We start from the raw sequence: 16,794 nt of genomic DNA on the forward strand, positions 1-16,794 counted from the left end.
TATCTAATACGAATTGATTCACTCATATTACTACTTATTGCAGAAGGATTTTTTTCATTTGAAATAAAATTGTCTGTGTGTAGGTCATTCGTGTAAAATGGAAGTCAGAAGCCATTACCAGGGAGAAACTGCAAAGGAAACTAAAGGCCCAAGCTATATTAGCCTTAATTTCATACATAATTTCTAACAAAGAAATCTCTATTAGATTTTATTAGTTCTACAAGCAAATCTAAATTCAAACTATGGTGACAGGCAACATCAATTAAGGCTCCCAGCAGAAATGTCTGGCTCTTGAGTGCATCCATTCTTTGTCATCAGGGCAGATTTCCATGGTTGGCATTTTGGAGAGTAAAGGTTCATGCCAGCAGTGCTGTTAAGCTTGTGGGAGCTGAAGGGGTTGCTGAAGGTCTAGACTGAATTGGTGGGTGTGTGGGGACTGTAGGAGCTGATCATGAAATGCCTGGTCAGAAGGCCTGATGTTCCTTTATGCCATAATACCCAGGTTTTCTTGTGAGCAACAGCATTCAGGATGAAGCTCTTGGCAAGGATCATCAGAAAAAGACAAAAAGTAATACATAGTGTTTTGAATTACATAGTAGTATATTGTTTTCCACTAGTTTTTGTTGGTATGCCAGTGGCTGTTATTTTAGTGCACTACCAAGAGTTACTGCTTTCTTAATCCAGCTTAGATTTGAGGAAAATGGTGCACTGTTCTTTAAACAGTTGTCAGAAATGTTGTTTAAAACATACTCTCAGTATAAAAAATAAATCGCTATGACCTTTAGGACAAGATCCTCTTGTGTCTCTTCCACCAAGCTTGTGTTTCTGCAAATCCCTGACATCGGCAGTTTCCCTGCTGGCCCCAGGCCAGAACTGCTGGCTCCACACCACCCACGTACACACCCCTTCAGTGATCCATGTCAACCCAGCAGCCTCCAGCAACCAGCAGAGAGGCACAGGTGCTGCCAGTTCAGCCTGGGGATGAGGAAGGTGGCAATGCCTCGTCTGTGAGCTGGCTGTGCCCCTCCTCTTTGCCTGCTGCCCACAACCGAGCCAGGGGCTGCTCTGCCCCTGCTAAATGCTCACACTTCCCAGGGAGAGCAGACAGGAGGTTGTGATACACAGTAAAACACAGAGTTGCTGGCACCATCTTAAATGTCCATTATATTCACATACTGAGGTCACTCTTGGTGCCAGCTCTGTCTTCGATTAATAGATAAGGTTCCCTCTCTATTTGCAGTGTTACCTAAATAATCTATTACTGTAGGGAATAACTACAGTATTACAAATACTAAGTTAAAGTTATTTTGTTAACTAAAGCCATTGGCAAATATTTAAGAATGGCCAAAGCATATGAATTGACAATAAAGAACAGATACAAGATAGCAAAATTCTTACTTGTAGCTTCTAGCAGGATAAAGTAAACACCTTACAAAATAATTTTTTTTATTTATTTTGGGTAAATTTTACTTGGTTAGAAGCAAGCCTTCACAGTGCACCTAATGAATGCTTAGGCTAGAATATGCTAATACAGCCAATTCCCTGTCAAAACACAACAGGAACATTTTATGGAAAGGTTCTAGGAATGGCATGTAACTTGGGAAAACTACAAAGAGTATCTGCAATAGTTACTGTTGTATTGAAAACAGTCCCCTAATTCATGGAAGAAATTTGAGAGCTTGTGAATCTGTGTCTTGCAATTGAGACAGATACATTGTGGGACCCTGAAGATGTGTAATTAATGCTAACATGTAGCAAGTAGTATTCAGGATTAAAGCATAAAATCTACAGTAGTATCTTCGGTGAATTCAGGTGCACTATATCTCTGTGTGTGTGAAAAAAGCTAATGCTAAGTTGCAATCTTCCAGTCTCTAATCAATTAGAGATAGCAGAGACCTCAGCCCTGGGTGCATCATGTACCCAGGGAATTCAGGTGCATTTCTTAGCTACAAACTACCTTCTTAGCTTTGGGTCTGTGCTGAAGGGAATAGCACTATAACTGCAAACACCTCAAAAACACTTCCTTCTACTCATCAGTCTCATGTATGTTTTGCTGTGTTTCTATCAAACACTATTAATCCAGAAACTATTTTTGTGGAGGTCCTAGACCTTTTGATGGCATGGTGAATATGAGGAATGATAGGTGGTGCTGAACGTCGTGTGTGTATCGTTCACATGAGGCTGTGCTATCCGAGCAATTTGCCCCAGGGCTGCATAAAGTGAACAGAGGACATTTGATTACTGTGCAACTCCGTAAATGAAGAGTGTGTAAGGGAGGCATGGTTTTCAATTATGTCTTGTTTCAGACCATATCTCGGTAGTCCTTCAGCTTCAAGAAAGGCTCAGATGATTAACTCCGTGTCCTTACTACCTCTTCCAGGCTAGTCACAGGGAAATGGTATGGATACTACAGTGGTCCTGGACAGTAAAAAGGAAGCTGAAAAGAGTATGTTTGCTGCTTGGCATCACCAGAAGACCATCTGGGTTTAGTTTTGTCCTGAATTCAGATTGTGCTGCATCTAACTTAGCTCTTTCAACAGTGATGATGAGTCTCTTGACATGAGTGAAGCTCAGAGCACTTTGCAAAGCAGCATTGTGATTTCTCTTATTTAAAGATGAGACTGAGGCTCAAGGAGGAAAAATGTGTTTGCTAATGGCCTTTAATTTATATTTGTTGAAAAATAGAAATTCTAAGATGGACAGTAGTCATTTCAAGCTTTCACTGTAGCTAATGAAGCTCTGTTTGAATCATGTAGTGTCCAGGCTCTTAGGTACAGGTCACAGATTTCTCTAGATCATTTCAGGAGTGAAGGCTGAATCTCAAGGTGCTGCTCTCTGTTGTTCCATACTCAGATGTAATTGAGTCTGGACACTATGGACATGCATGATCAGCACTAATCTGTCAGCATAACGTCCTGTAAAATCCTGAAGTTGTATGCCCAACCACCACAGAGAAGAAAATCAATGATGGGCTCTGTTCAATAAGTGGTTGAGGTTGCCTGAGCTCATCCTAGACTAAGAATGCATGGGTACACCCCACAAGAGAGTGACACTCTGTGATGGACTGTGACAGTGCAAAGAGCATACTCTGTGTTATGTCCAATGAGCATTCCTGTTGTAACATGGTCCATGGCCTGCGTGCCAGAGTGTGCCTTCAGTTGCTGCCTTCAGATAAATTAGTGAGAAATGGTTGGTTTGTTGTACTGAGAAGAAAACAGTCCTCCTTACTTGTGTAAATGCAGGCAAAGGAAGACTAGTATATTTGTCTATGGTAGGGCAATGTCATCTAGTTACCAGTCTACCAGCTGTCAGGCTCCTGACTCACATGTAATGCAAACTTGACTATTTTTTATCCTCCACTTCACAGCAAAATTTCAAAGTCCTTCTAGGTCTTATGGGCTTTTTTTGATAGTGTCTTATTGCAGTGTTTCCTAAGAGCACCTTTGAGGTAGTATTTTCAAGGTATCGATGCTGCCTGGCCCTTGAGTGCACTTAGCGGCATGAAGGGACATTCTTCAAAGCCATCCTGAGTGCAGGCTGAGGTCTGAGAGGTCTCCAGGACCTGTGAGAAACATTTGTGGTGAAAACCAAGGTCAGACCTACATGCCTTTGGGAACACTGGATATGTTTATCACTGGGGTGGAGGCAGAGGGAGGGAATGTTTGGTTTTTTGCTGGGGTTATATTTTGTTCCTGTAGCTGGAAGGTTTTGCTACGTTGTTCAGTAATTGCTCCAGGTGGAAAATCATTTCCCACCTTGCAGCAAAAGTATGCCTGGCAAGGCGAGAAGTGTTTTGGGAGCAGCACTTCATAGAGTTGATTTTCAGCCAAAGTCAAGTCCCTCTGGGAGCAGTTACAAGTGGTGATGTTTCTTAGCAAGCTTGAAGCTACTGTGACTTTGGGGACTGAGGAAATCTCTTGCTCTCTACAGGAGCTGCACAAGCGATATCATCACATATCACTTTTTCTTCTGCCTAGACACAGTTAAGGTGGGCCCCTGAAGCTCTCAGACCCAATCTGGAGCAGGAAAGAGGCCATACTGCCATAGAAAAGCAAAAGGCTTAGTATAAACAACATGTGAATTACTGAGATCCACAACTGTTTGAATACTTCTGTGACCCATTCTTCAGACCTAGAAGTCCCATTTATTTTTTAATTATAGCATCAATGTTCTTTGAAGAAATAATCTTCGGGACATTCATGAAGGAATTTCAAATTAGTAAATTTCAGAAGGGATGAAACAAAAGTATTTTACCAAAGCACGTATTGATGGAAGTCTGGAAATTGCATGCTTTTGAAAAAAAAAATCTATCAATCACAGTGCCTTTATCTGGAGGGATCACACTGGTTACAAAATATATACATCAGAATCTATTGGTCACTCAAATGCAATCATATTGCAATTGTAGTAGTATATATGTGTTTTTCATGGCTGGTCTTTGGAAAGGAGCCCGGTTGTAGCCACAGAGAGCCAGTAGTTTAGCATCTAAATAAATTACTTCGTTTTTCATATATTCTGGAAAAAACTCTCAGCTGGTGTGAAGAAGGTAGAATATTTAGCCTATCCTCTAGGTTTTGTTTCTTATTTTTTTTTAAATCAGGGACCCATATATTCACTGAACAGTTTAGCTTCTCATCTGTCTTTTTGTTTCTTTTAATCTTGCTCCAGGTGTTTAAGAAGTGGGCAGCAGCAGTATTTCAGTAACCTGCTTTCGACATTATTTGCATACCTTTGTGTTTTACCGTGGTGATCAATGCTCAACTGTAGTGGAATTTCAGTCAGTAAATTTTATGTGGAACTGCTGGAGTAATTTTTTTTTAATTAGTCCATTCTAGGAATTTTAATGTCCCTTTATAAATATTTATATTTTCAATATGTCTTCATTTAATTGAAAAGGTTTTTCATATTTTTTTCAGACAACCAGAGGTGCACGAAGACATGTCAACACTGACCTTTTAGCTTCTCTATTTCTTTTAGTTCATCCACATTTTGTTTGTCCATGTATATTATATTTTAGTTTGTTTATGTTTTTCCTTCATGAGCTGTTGGAACAGACGGTGTTTTCCATGCAAACACCTTAATAAACGGCAAAGAAAGAAAATATGCTATTGCATACTAGCCACTGTCATGTAGTAGACTGTTCTTGACTACTGTAATCAGTGTGCAATGCTACTAGGAATCCACACTGAAATAATGTTTGTCCAGAACTTTCTGGCACACAAATACAAGGCATTTAATACTGTATTCTGGTTTGTGCAATGAAAGAGTATTGGGTTTGGGCTCTGTGGTTTGGAATCTCTATGAACATATCACAAAATCATGGATAAAACTGAATGGGGACCTTTAGAATTGGCTAGCACGTGCAAATCATTCATATTTTTAAGTAATCCTGCTAATTTAATGATTTTAATTTTTGCATTGTAGTGTTTTTGTTCCTTTAATTTTATTGAAAAATCTTCTTTGGCAAATAAATCCCCTGTAGCTGCTGAGTCTGCCTGCTAAAAGAGAGTCCTGTGTAGCACAAGTTAGTGACACATCAATAACTTACACTGATTAATTCAACTTCGTGTAAATCACAATGAAAACTTTTTGCTGCAGCTCAAAGGTGATCAACAAGATGCTACAGCTGAAAAATACTTCCTCTTGAGTTTTTGCTGAATAGTTTTTTTTTACTTTTTCAAATTTTGATGATTGTTACATACTTCTCGAAGAGCCTGGTGGAAAAGGTTTGTTCTTTTTGTTCTCTGTCACTTGAAATAAAACTTATTTTGCTATTAGTGCATGTGAGTCCCAAAATTGAAAAAATGAATTCTTGCAGCTCAACCTTAGACTGAAACTTAATAACATGTATGATTTGGTTTTCCCAGCTTATACAAGTCTTTGTCTGAAGGAATGAGTCTGAAGAACCAGCCCAACTGTGCTTACAGTACTCCTGAAGGTGGACTGCAGGGAAGGGAAGATGTTGTGACCCTAACTTATGGCCAGATTGAAGATCTGGCAGCTCAGCTGCAGCAAACTCGATCAGAGCAAAAGGATACCAAGCTGAAGCTCCAGAAAGCCCTGGAAGCTTCGCAGGAGGCCAATGAAAAAGTTCAGAAGTAAGTCCCTTGCCTTCCAACAAAAATTACAGTTGTAATCCATATGAAACATTTTTTTCTGGTATTTTGTCTATAACTGAAAGTGTGGCAGTACTCAGAAAAGGTCCTTTAAAACGATTCCTTCTTTGTCAGCTCATTTCCTACTCAGTGTGAAGCTGATCATTTTAACAGTTTTGTGCTATTAGGCAAGTCGGGGTACCTCTCATTACTGTTACGGAAATTGCTTCTTACATGTGCAAGGCACAGAGAAAGTCTTTCCATCTCCTATGAATGGTTTTCACTGTCTTTTTACCCTGTGGCAATCCTATGGCAGCAGAGTATTTCCCCTTATAATTGCATGGTAGAATATTACAGTTCTCATTTTTGGTCTGTTACACATCTGGCAGATTTCATGCCACGGTAAATGCTTACAGGGTTGTTTAGGGGTGGCTTCAAAATCTCACTGAGAGCCACAGGAAGTCTCTGAGTCAGTGAACAGAGATTGTATTCTCTTTCTCATCGTAAGTTTCCCTGTTAAAAGGTTACTGAGCTCCAAAACCTGAAGCGCACCTCTACTGAAGTGCTTATTGTCATGTTTGTTATTACTAGTGCCTCTCGACAGTCTGGCACTTCTCATCTCTGCATTACATTCATCAGCTGCAAAATTCTCCTCTCTCACCCTTCCAAGGTGGTTGATGCTGAACTGATGCAAATTGTCCCGTCTGTCCATATATGTCTTCAACTTTAATGTTTGCAGCATATTAACAGAGTAGCCAGAAACTGGCTTATAATATATTGCAAGGACCTAACAAAAGCTTTTCCTGTTTAAAAAAAATACATGCTGAGTGCTTGTATTTAAAAAAAGTTATATTCCTATCTTTTTAATTAACTTGTAGCTATATAAAATATAATTAAGATGACTATATATGAAAATACATATTTTTAGTCATCTCTTTAAAACCTCCAGTGGTTGTTTGATAATCACTTAAGTCTTTATTCTGAGCACTTAGATATATTTGAAACTTCGGGAGGTGTGCACTTGATAAAAATAAACCCATAAAAAAAATTAAAGCATGGTAAAGAGAATATTGATTGAACCTTTCTGTACGTTGTTTTAAGTTGTTACATCTAATTTTATTTATAAATGTTTAATACTATAGCTATTTAAGCAGAGGTTGGGTTTTCACTGGCTTTTTTCTTTCCCAAAGTGAAGCAGTCTTGTTTAATCTCATGTACCCAGGGTGGCTGAAGTAGAAGTGCAGCCACAAACTGAATTAAAGTAGTGGTGGTGCACTGCTATAGTGAAAAGAATTTACGTAATTTAACATGCTCAACTACTTGGGAAAATTTTGGTCAGGTTAGTTTTCATTATTGTTAAGATCAGACGACTGAGCCTATAGCAAAATTAAACAATTGGTTGAAGTCTTTTGATGACAATAGCATGCCCTTTTTACCACGAAACTGTGGAAATGCTCTGCGCGTCTTCCCAGCACCCGGAGTCATCCACCCCCATCTTATAATTCAACCTGCAAACAGATTAAGCAGCTGAGTTTGTGGAAAGTGTGTTTACTTTGAGCTAAGAACCCTTGTGTGACACTATAGAGATTCCTCTGACACCTCTGGGAGAGCTACACAGACAGTTCGTACTCATCAGCAGGGAAACCGGGCTGAGAATTCCCAATTTCTTTGTAACCTCAACTGCTTCATACAAATCAGTGTTTGGCAATTAGGCAGGAACTCATTTGTTAGCTTAGCATTTTATTTTGAAGATGTAGGATGTTCTACATTTCAAAAAAGAACTGACAATTTATAAACCTGTCAACAGAAAGGCTTCTTGGTATTAATTACAGTAGTATTAATTATTAGCTCTGCCACAAGAGGATGCTTAATGTAGTTTAAAATGTGACACTAAAATTCATAGACTAAAGACCATTCTAAAATATGTTTTCTTGACTTTTTAAATGCTGAACTAAAATTGAATTCTGACGTATGAAGGAAGTAGTTTTATCAGCTATATAAAGTAGTTTCTCAATATTATTCAGTAAAATAGCAACAGTTAAAAATCAGAAGAGTAAAATAATTATGACCTTCATTAAGAAAGAGCATAATTGTAATTAATAAAATAATGTTGAGAAAGGATGTTCTTTGTATCTTCATACAATGGAGTGTACTAGTTTTACACTGCCTTTGCTAATCTGTTCTCTGGCAACACTAAAGAATTTTTTAATATTCTTAAAAACTTCAGTGTTCGCATTCAGCATGATATGCAGAGCTTAAAAGAGAGTTGTAATTCTCCACAGCATTGCCATCATGTCAGCCATTTGTGTACCCACCCGCAGGTGTTGCTTTCTAAACATGAGACCTAAGTCACAATAGTGGTCCTGTGCTTTCTGTCAGGACAAAAAGCATCTAAAAAATTTCTTGATCCTGTCTGACACGAAACAGCAGCTGTGAACCAGAAGGGGGATGTCTTGGTATTTACTTATAGTGAACTTGGACATAGTAAACATCTGTTTATACTGAAGTAGGATGAACATCTCACATTGGCTCACTGCAGTGTGAGATATAAATTGAGACTGTGTGCTCTTGCCTGTGAAGATGATTCACCATCCTAAGAGGGGTGCTGGTGTGAAACAAGAAATGTTGATGCTCAGAGACCACACAGATTTAGCTGCATTTGTTTGAATCTATTTTGATTTTGAGACACTATCAAGATACACTTAGACTTTTAAGAGGGTGCTATTCTTTATAAAGCAAGTACACATTTTAACTGTGGTCTGTGTAAATAAATACATGTATGTGTACACATGACACAATACATATTTATTCAGTAGAAAGTCATGATCTGCACAGTAATATTTTTAATCAATACTCTGGAATGGCTATGAATATACTTTTCTATATTGAATTAATGTTTCTATTTCATGATTACATAGAATTAGGACAGGAGTGCGGAATTCACCAGGAGTGCTGGTATAGTGCCACAGGCCCCCTGCAAGTTTGTCCTGCGTGAGAAGCCAGGAGCCAGCTGGTGCAGTCCCAGCAGGGAAATGGGGCTGACCTGGAGAAGGTGGCTGGGAGAGCCTGTGAATTAATTAATACCTCTGCCAACAGAGGAACAAGGCATTTTAAAAATGTCCTTCCAGCTGGAACCTCTGGGATTGTGGAGTGGTTGCTGATGTCAGTGAGATCAGAGGAGGTTATAATGTAATACCAAATCAATATTAGCCAATTATCAGTAAAGGTTGAGGCCACTTTTGATGTGGTTTTTCCAGGAAATGTTCTATTTTTCTGCAACAACTTTGCAGCTGGAGTGAATTTTAATGCAATTTGTCTATTGGGGGCTTCTATTTCTTTCTCATAATTTAATGATTCTAGCTCAGTAGAGCGCAGCTCTGCATGTGAGCACAGCTACACTTGCACACTCGTGTTGCTGTGTAAAGTGGCAGAGGAGGGTGAGTAGATAGAATTTCTGTGTAATCCTCTAAAAATGAGCACAAATCCACAAAGTAACAGTGCAATGCTAAAATATAAAGGTATGAAAATAAGCATAAATAGTGAGAAGAATCCTGCTTGGGTACTTTGTTGAGGTAGTTCTGGCTATGAATAAAGCTAATATCAAAGTGATGTAAACCAGAAGTCATTGTCCTTAACTGTTTATTAGAGACCTTTTCTTTCAATTTTTTTTTTCTTTCTTTTAAGGAGGAGGTCATGACAGTTACAGCTTTGGAGAAAATATTTCAGTTGATTGGATACATATGAAAACTAAGTGGTCTTCTGAACTAAATTCTATTCTTAATAATATTTGCTTTACCCCTTAAGACCTAATTTTTTTGACCACCTAAATTTCATTGTGACTTGAACACACCCTTTATTTGTTTCGTCCTGAATTTCCCTCCAGTATTTTTGAAAATGCTTTCTCTGCTTTTGTACTTGTTCACTTATTTTCTTAGCTGATGCTGATATATAAGTTGATCTGTGAAACAACAAAAACAAACAGTTCTTATCAAGAGTTGACACAGTTGAAAGGAATACAAAAAATGGAAAGAAATAAGAGGCAAGCATTTATTAAGTAGTTAGTGTCCCCCTCTTCTGCAAGTAAAACTAATCTGCCTTCTGAGTGCGGGAGCTGTGTACGTTTCACATCGATGTCCAACACGTTCTTCAGTGCTGGCTGGAGGGTCTAATCTTTCCCAGAATGATCAGAGCAGTGCAGTTCAAGAACAAGGATGAATATTTGAATAATCACACCACAATGTGAGGTGACCCTCCGACAGGGGACTGACCAGATACACATATGGATTTTGGGAAGAAGCTCTGATGCTCTTTTTTAACACAGCTGTGAGAAGAATGTGACTAAGACCCAGTAGTCTTTCTGGAGTATAGCTGGCAAAGGAAACCATGAGGAGAAGAGAATTTAACACATGGGTGTAAGGGAGTCCGCTTCATTGATGCGATCTGAGGGGAATGTCTAATGACTGGAAGAATCAAACTTGGCAATGAAAACACAAAGCTCTTTTCATCAATTCTAAAGCTGCAGATGGTTACCTCCAGCCTTGCCTATTCAGTGTGGGGTTGTATAAAATGGCACTTTGGTGAATACTAATAGATCAAAACAAAGATTTAATAACATAAAGATGTGGTGTTCATTTTTAAATGAGGATACAGGTCAGTGTCTCAGAAAAGAGTGAAATAAGTATCTTTATGTATGGGTCTAAAGTCTCTGGAGATTTTTAACTGCAAACATATCTTTAGTGTGCAGATTGTATTCAGTACAGGGAGCTATGCAGGGAACAGGCGAAAAGCAAGATTTCTGAATTATTATACTAATTGAGCCTCTTTGCAACATGCAAATGTTGTTAACTAGTTATCTCCCTTTTAAAATCATACCTACATATATTTAGCTGAAGTATACATTGTAGCTTGTATGCGTTCAGCTACTTGTTGTAGAAAAGAATGGAGCTAGTTAATTAGAAATTGGAGGCAGAAGCACTTCACAAAAGAAACAAGTTGTACATTCACTGGGACTTAAAGCTGTTTGTTTTGGGGGAACCACCAAGTCTTAGAAAACGTGGTTGGGTTTATTTTAAATTTGAGAGAGAGATTTCTTTCATTTTCTTCTTTCAAAACAATTAATATTATTTGATTTCTTACTCTATTAAGATGCTATATTTGATGTTGAGACTTTTCTATTAAAACTATGCAGTGCTTTTTTTGTTGTTTTTTTTACTTATAAAATTGTATTCTGGTACATGTCAGATCAAAACATTAAATACTGGAGGCTAGGAGTACAATTTAATAGGTATTAATAGTTTCACTGATTTATGTCGGTAAATAATTTAGCACATATCAAAAGTGATTTTCCTTTTAATGATAACTACTGTGCTGTCAGCTACTGTGAAATTCTGCTGAGTTTGAATAGTTGGTAATCTTTTAATATCATATGGGAAATAATTTAACTGGTGCTGGCGTTTTGAAATGTAAAGTAAGTCCTGGTGTCTTGTTGAAGAATGTAGATACAGAGCTAGTTTCTTAGTTACAGCAAATTGACTTTGCTCTGCCGCACTAAGTTGCATTCATTTGTCCCACTTAAGGGTATGACCTGTAGCTTACTGAGAAACAGATGCTGGTGGGTACATTCAAAAGACGAGTGAGGGCAAGGTGCTGAGAATCTTATACTTGCTATAGCAATCCACAGAAGTCAGTGGATATCAGAGTTTGTATGGAAGGAAATGGAAAGCAAAGGAAGACAACTTTTGTAGCAGTCTGAGATACCAATGCAAATTAGCAAAGGTTCTGGACTTTCAGAATTGGATCGAAACTTATTAAAGGGAATTCAAAGTGGAAAAAACTCCTTGATGAGGACTGATGTGTTGGCTGCCTCATACAATGATTAAAAGCAGATTATAAGCTCCATGGGGCCCATCAGAGATACACAATCTCCACAGGCAGGGTTTTATGGTGTTTAGGAAACCCACACTAGCCAGATGGAAGATTCCCAGACACGTAAAACTACCACATACCCTGAAGAATTCTGCAGAGCCGATGCAAATTTATTTGGCATACCAGACATGAATAGGAACATGAGAAAGTCCAAAACACAAAATCTAGTAACAGTCACTCATATCACATGCGAAAGTATTACCATAGAGTAGCAATAACAGACAGTGTGAATGTACTGGATTTAAGGGCAATAGGCTGGAGTCGTCTGCTTTAGTCAGTGAGGAAATCAGACTAATTGAAACGTGAAAAAAGTCATGCTTGATCTAACTGAAAGCAGTACATAGCAGGATCAGAATTTATTTAAATACTTGGAATTCTGCATTAACACCAGTGATTCCTCTCAGAAAAATTCCCCTCAGACTGCACTAATATACATGGTGAAATGATGAATTAAACAGTCTTGCAGAGATACCTGTTTGTTGTAATAAAAAAAAATGAGTAAGCCAATGAGGTTATGTGCAGCCTCAGAGAAATTCAACATATAGACAGAAATCAATTCTCTGAGTCTGAAGGAAATAAAATATGGAACTAGTATTCAAATCTAAGGTGAGCTGAACAAATTCAGTCATCGCTAGCATATTCTCTGGACTGCTATCGTTACACATTTCTGCATCACTAGGCAGATCTTGTTTCCCTTGGTAAGGCTAATGTACTATTCATACTGTACAAAAGGAAATATATAAGTTTTAGAAAGCTGGAATTAAATGTATTTTCCTTATTTGATTATATTATCTTTATTGAATGATGCCAGTTTTTTAATTGTGCACTTCATATTGCAGTCCAGGTAAAATGTGATGGAGGAAATGCCTAATAACTCAGTACCAGTAATACTGGTAACTTCTCAGCTTAAAGAAGAAAGGGCTTGGATAAGTATAAGCAGAAAACTTCTAGCTGAAAAAATCATAAGACAATTGACTTTTTGTCTTTTCTGCCTGGATTCCCTGGAGACCGAAATGGAGAAGCACATGCTGAGTCAGAGTGATGCATGCTGGTTTCAGAGATCCGCGCAGAGCAGTGTGACCTCAGACATTTCTTTCAAAAGTGTCCTTGGCATCTGCCCCTGTCCCAACCTTTGTCTCCTAAGCAGTTGTGTGGGAGCAGGGATTCCCCTCCAGGATGTGACAGAATGGATCTGAGTTTCCTCCTCCATCTGTGGAGATCCTGGTTCAGATCTCCTGTGCCTCAGAGGAGCGTTTATGCCACACAGGTCTGGTCTGGATGCTCCCTATTCCCTGCTTTGAAGCAGTACTGTGTAGCAGAAAACAGTGCAGACTGCTTGGATCAGAAAGGAGCAAATCGTCTACTCACCTCTGAGAACAAGACGTGTTTCTGACACTTACCTTTAGGGTTTTTTCTCAGTTTTATCCAATGCCTCTTGAACATAAATACAAAACCAGTATCTGAACTTGCATCTCCCATTTTCCAGGTGGGCACCCTTGATCGCCACCCACAGAATCACACCTTCAAGTCTAATAGCATTTCATATGTTTCTTCTGTAGAAGTTCACAGTTTCAGAAAGTGTAGAAGTCTCTTCATCCCTGGAGTGTACTGCTGTCTGAGAAGTGGCAGATGTGAGTTAAAACCAGGTTTTCCTTAGCTTGGCTGAATGCTCTAACTGAAAGTACTATTTTTGATGTTTGTTTTGGAAAGGAGGGCTGGTAGCACTGCTGTTATCTTTGTCATCTTAAAAGAAATTTGTGGCCTCTGTTTTAGAGAAGGCAGCATGAGGACTTCTGGACAACCTGGAGCAAGACTCTAAAAGCAAGGGACTGCCCTTAGTAGAGCCGGTTGTGGTATCAGTACTGAAAGTCTCATACAGTTATAATGTGTGATATTGCCAGAGCAGATTATGGGATATCCTTCTCCTGGATATTTTGGATGTCATAAATTATAGTGAGGCCTGTAGCATCTGACAGTTTATGATCAGTGCCAGTATTATGTTCAGTGGTGCACTTAACAGAATGAAGACAAAAAAATCCCAACCAAAGGGAATGACAGGTTTGCCTTTTGTGCATTCCTTGCACAGCCAAGATATCCATTGGCTGCAGGGATTCCAGTTTCACATGGATGAAGAATGCAAAACTGCACATACAGTCTAAGTCAAGTATTTGTTTTCTTTTTGCAGCTATGGTTTACTTTTACTTAACCTCTGTACATTGTGGATTGCAGTGCAGATATTGTTTTGTTAAAGTATGGGTAGTTACAATATAAACACAAATATTTATTGTCATTTGAATATTTATCATCTCAGCCTTTCACAAAAATAAAAGCAGTGCTGAAACTTCATTCTCTCAAACACTAAAATGTATTCTATGAAAGTCAAATGTTTTCAGAGTCAACATAATCACAGCATCCCAGTTTTTGACCTGTGTGTTCATTTACAGTTTACTTATAGCTGCTTCAGAGAGATGGAAGTTTGTAGATTACAACATGGTTTTATTGATTTATCAGTAGCAAAATACACTAAGTCTACACTCAGTAAACTGGATCGGCTAGCTCTTGGGCTTGTATTGTATAACATCAGCTTGTTGTGGAATACTTCAGAACAAAATCAGAATGTTGGCATAGTTAACTTCAGTGGTGTAAATCAGACTTGCAAAGACTAATATTTAGTAAGACCAATAACACAAACAAATTAGATTTTGAAGTTGTTTGCCCAATAGGAAGAAGCATGCTGACACAGTATTTGTAAGCTTATAGTTAACTATTCTATGACAAATTATTAAATAACTTTGAACAGCAGATTGAGTGCTCCTTGAAGAATAGCAAGAAAACTTTTTCTCAGACTTGCTTTTTTTTTCCAAGATGATAAAAAGAGTGTCACAGCAAATACTCATTTACTTTAATATTTTATATCCAAATAAAATAAGTCCATGGCATTTACATTGCCGTTACTAAATAGTATTTGGTTTGTTTGCAAGAGTCATTTATTTGTGGCTTGGCTGAAGGAATAAAAATAAATTTGCGGTTCTTTCTGTTAATACTCATACTGTTTCTTAACATATGCAAAAGATTGAATACTGTAAATGTATATGCAGAAGCTCGAAAAGAAAGCCCAGACTTTCTGAAGCTACTGAATTATGTATAATCTTTTAGAGAATTGCTGGGACAGTTCTTTACAACAACAAAAAGAAATAACTGACTAAGCCAACAAGGTATTTAATTTTAAGCAAACTGGAAATCATTTAAATTTTTCCACTGCTTAAAATTAAGTATACCTTTACTAAAGCAGGGGCTAGTTATCTGAGAAAAAAATTAAAGTTCATGTTTCTGAGCTACTTCTGAGCCATTAATTAATAGCCAGATTTTTCCATAAGGCTTTTTTTTAAAAAACAGATTTTGTAGAAGGGCACCATCAGCTGTGTTTATGAGAGCTAACAACAGCTTTAACCCCATCATCACCACTGTTGCTTTATTGGCAAGTTGCTCAACTTTCTACATTTATGCTGTGATGTAGGTATAAGGATATAGATCTAAACACTGAGCTGTTGGAAGGCATAAATCTTTAGGACCAAATTTTATCATTTCAGCTTCAGATCATGGAATTCTTATCCATAGAAAGTATCAGAATTCAGCCTTTGAATGAAAGACACTGCAGATATTGGAAATGTGTACAATAAAATTATTTTATTTAGCACGTTATTCTTTGCCTCACAATATATGACCAAATATATTAGTATATATTCTTCAATGAATAAATACTATGGCAGAATACTTTCTGTGGGGAAGATATATTAGTATAAGGTAAAACTGCTGGTTTTCCATAAGCAGACAACACAGACTTCCAGGAAGTATTTGGCAAGAAAATCCAGGAGACCCTTGCCTATTCATATCAGCACAAACTTCATGGAAATGTAAGGACACACTGTAAGGAGTAGACTCCCATGTCAAGATTTCTCCTAAAAGAAGAGAACAGCTGTGACATCAAATGTGTGGAAACAGTACTTGTCAGTGCTAAAAGTAATTCAAACTTGTGGAAAAAGGTATAGAAAAGGTTTTTCTGGCACAAATATAAGTAGTAAACTTTGCATAAAATTGCCATATAAACTGTTGCATTCAAGATGGAGTAATTAAGGGAAATTTGGAGATCTGATTAGATAATCTGATGTGTATCATTTGGCTTTAAATATGCCAATATATCCTCTATTTCAGCCATTGTTAATTTTTTATCTCTAATATCAGCCATATGCTCGGATGTGAATGGTCCATCCAATAGTAAGAGCCTGGTCTTCATGATATGTTGTAGATTTCAATGTACTGAAATAAAGCATAGTTGTTTCAGGGTTTATTTTTCTTTCTCAGAAGCTCATTTATTTTTGGCAATCAGTGTATGCTGTCCTGAGCAAGCATTTGAAAGCAAAGGAGTGATACCTTTCACAAGGTGGCATTAAATCCAGCATAGAAGCAAAGTCCTGATTTTGTATTATCCTGTAATGTGTAGCAATCTACATCAATGCAAAGTAGGGTGGAATGCTGTCAAAATAGACCAACTGTGTTTACCACTCACTTTTCCTGCTGCTAGTGATGGCACAAAGTGAATAGTAATGGTGAGCTAGCTCATAATCTTCCAAACAGAAGGTAGAGAGCAAACAGTTTGACAAGATTAGTTATTGTGGACCACAGATAAAGGCTTAATATTTTAGCCAAGGCCTGTGTAAGCCAGGTTTATTTTGAAATATGTCTGCTGTCAAGAACCCAACTGGCTGAATTTGTT

At 37.9% G+C, this 16,794-nt stretch overlaps 1 protein-coding gene across 6 annotated transcripts in view; it reads left to right on the top strand.

Annotated features, from left to right (window-relative positions):
• The window catches only part of MIPOL1 (mirror-image polydactyly 1), a 189,867-nt gene that overhangs the window by 161,204 nt on the left and 11,869 nt on the right, over window positions 1-16,794 (top strand). For all 6 annotated transcript variants that reach the window (XM_042047431.1, XM_042047430.1, XM_042047429.1 and 3 more), the window contains one exon: window positions 5,868-6,098. In XM_042047431.1, coding sequence (XP_041903365.1) covers window positions 5,868-6,098 — 231 coding nt within the window. The remainder of the gene's footprint in view (window positions 1-5,867; window positions 6,099-16,794) is intronic.

This window comes from Corvus kubaryi, unplaced genomic scaffold (assembly GCF_017639235.1).
Source record: "Corvus kubaryi isolate FWS band 111438036 unplaced genomic scaffold, C.kubaryi_AGA036_p1.0 66, whole genome shotgun sequence".
Classification (NCBI taxonomy): Eukaryota; Metazoa; Chordata; class Aves; order Passeriformes; family Corvidae; genus Corvus; species Corvus kubaryi.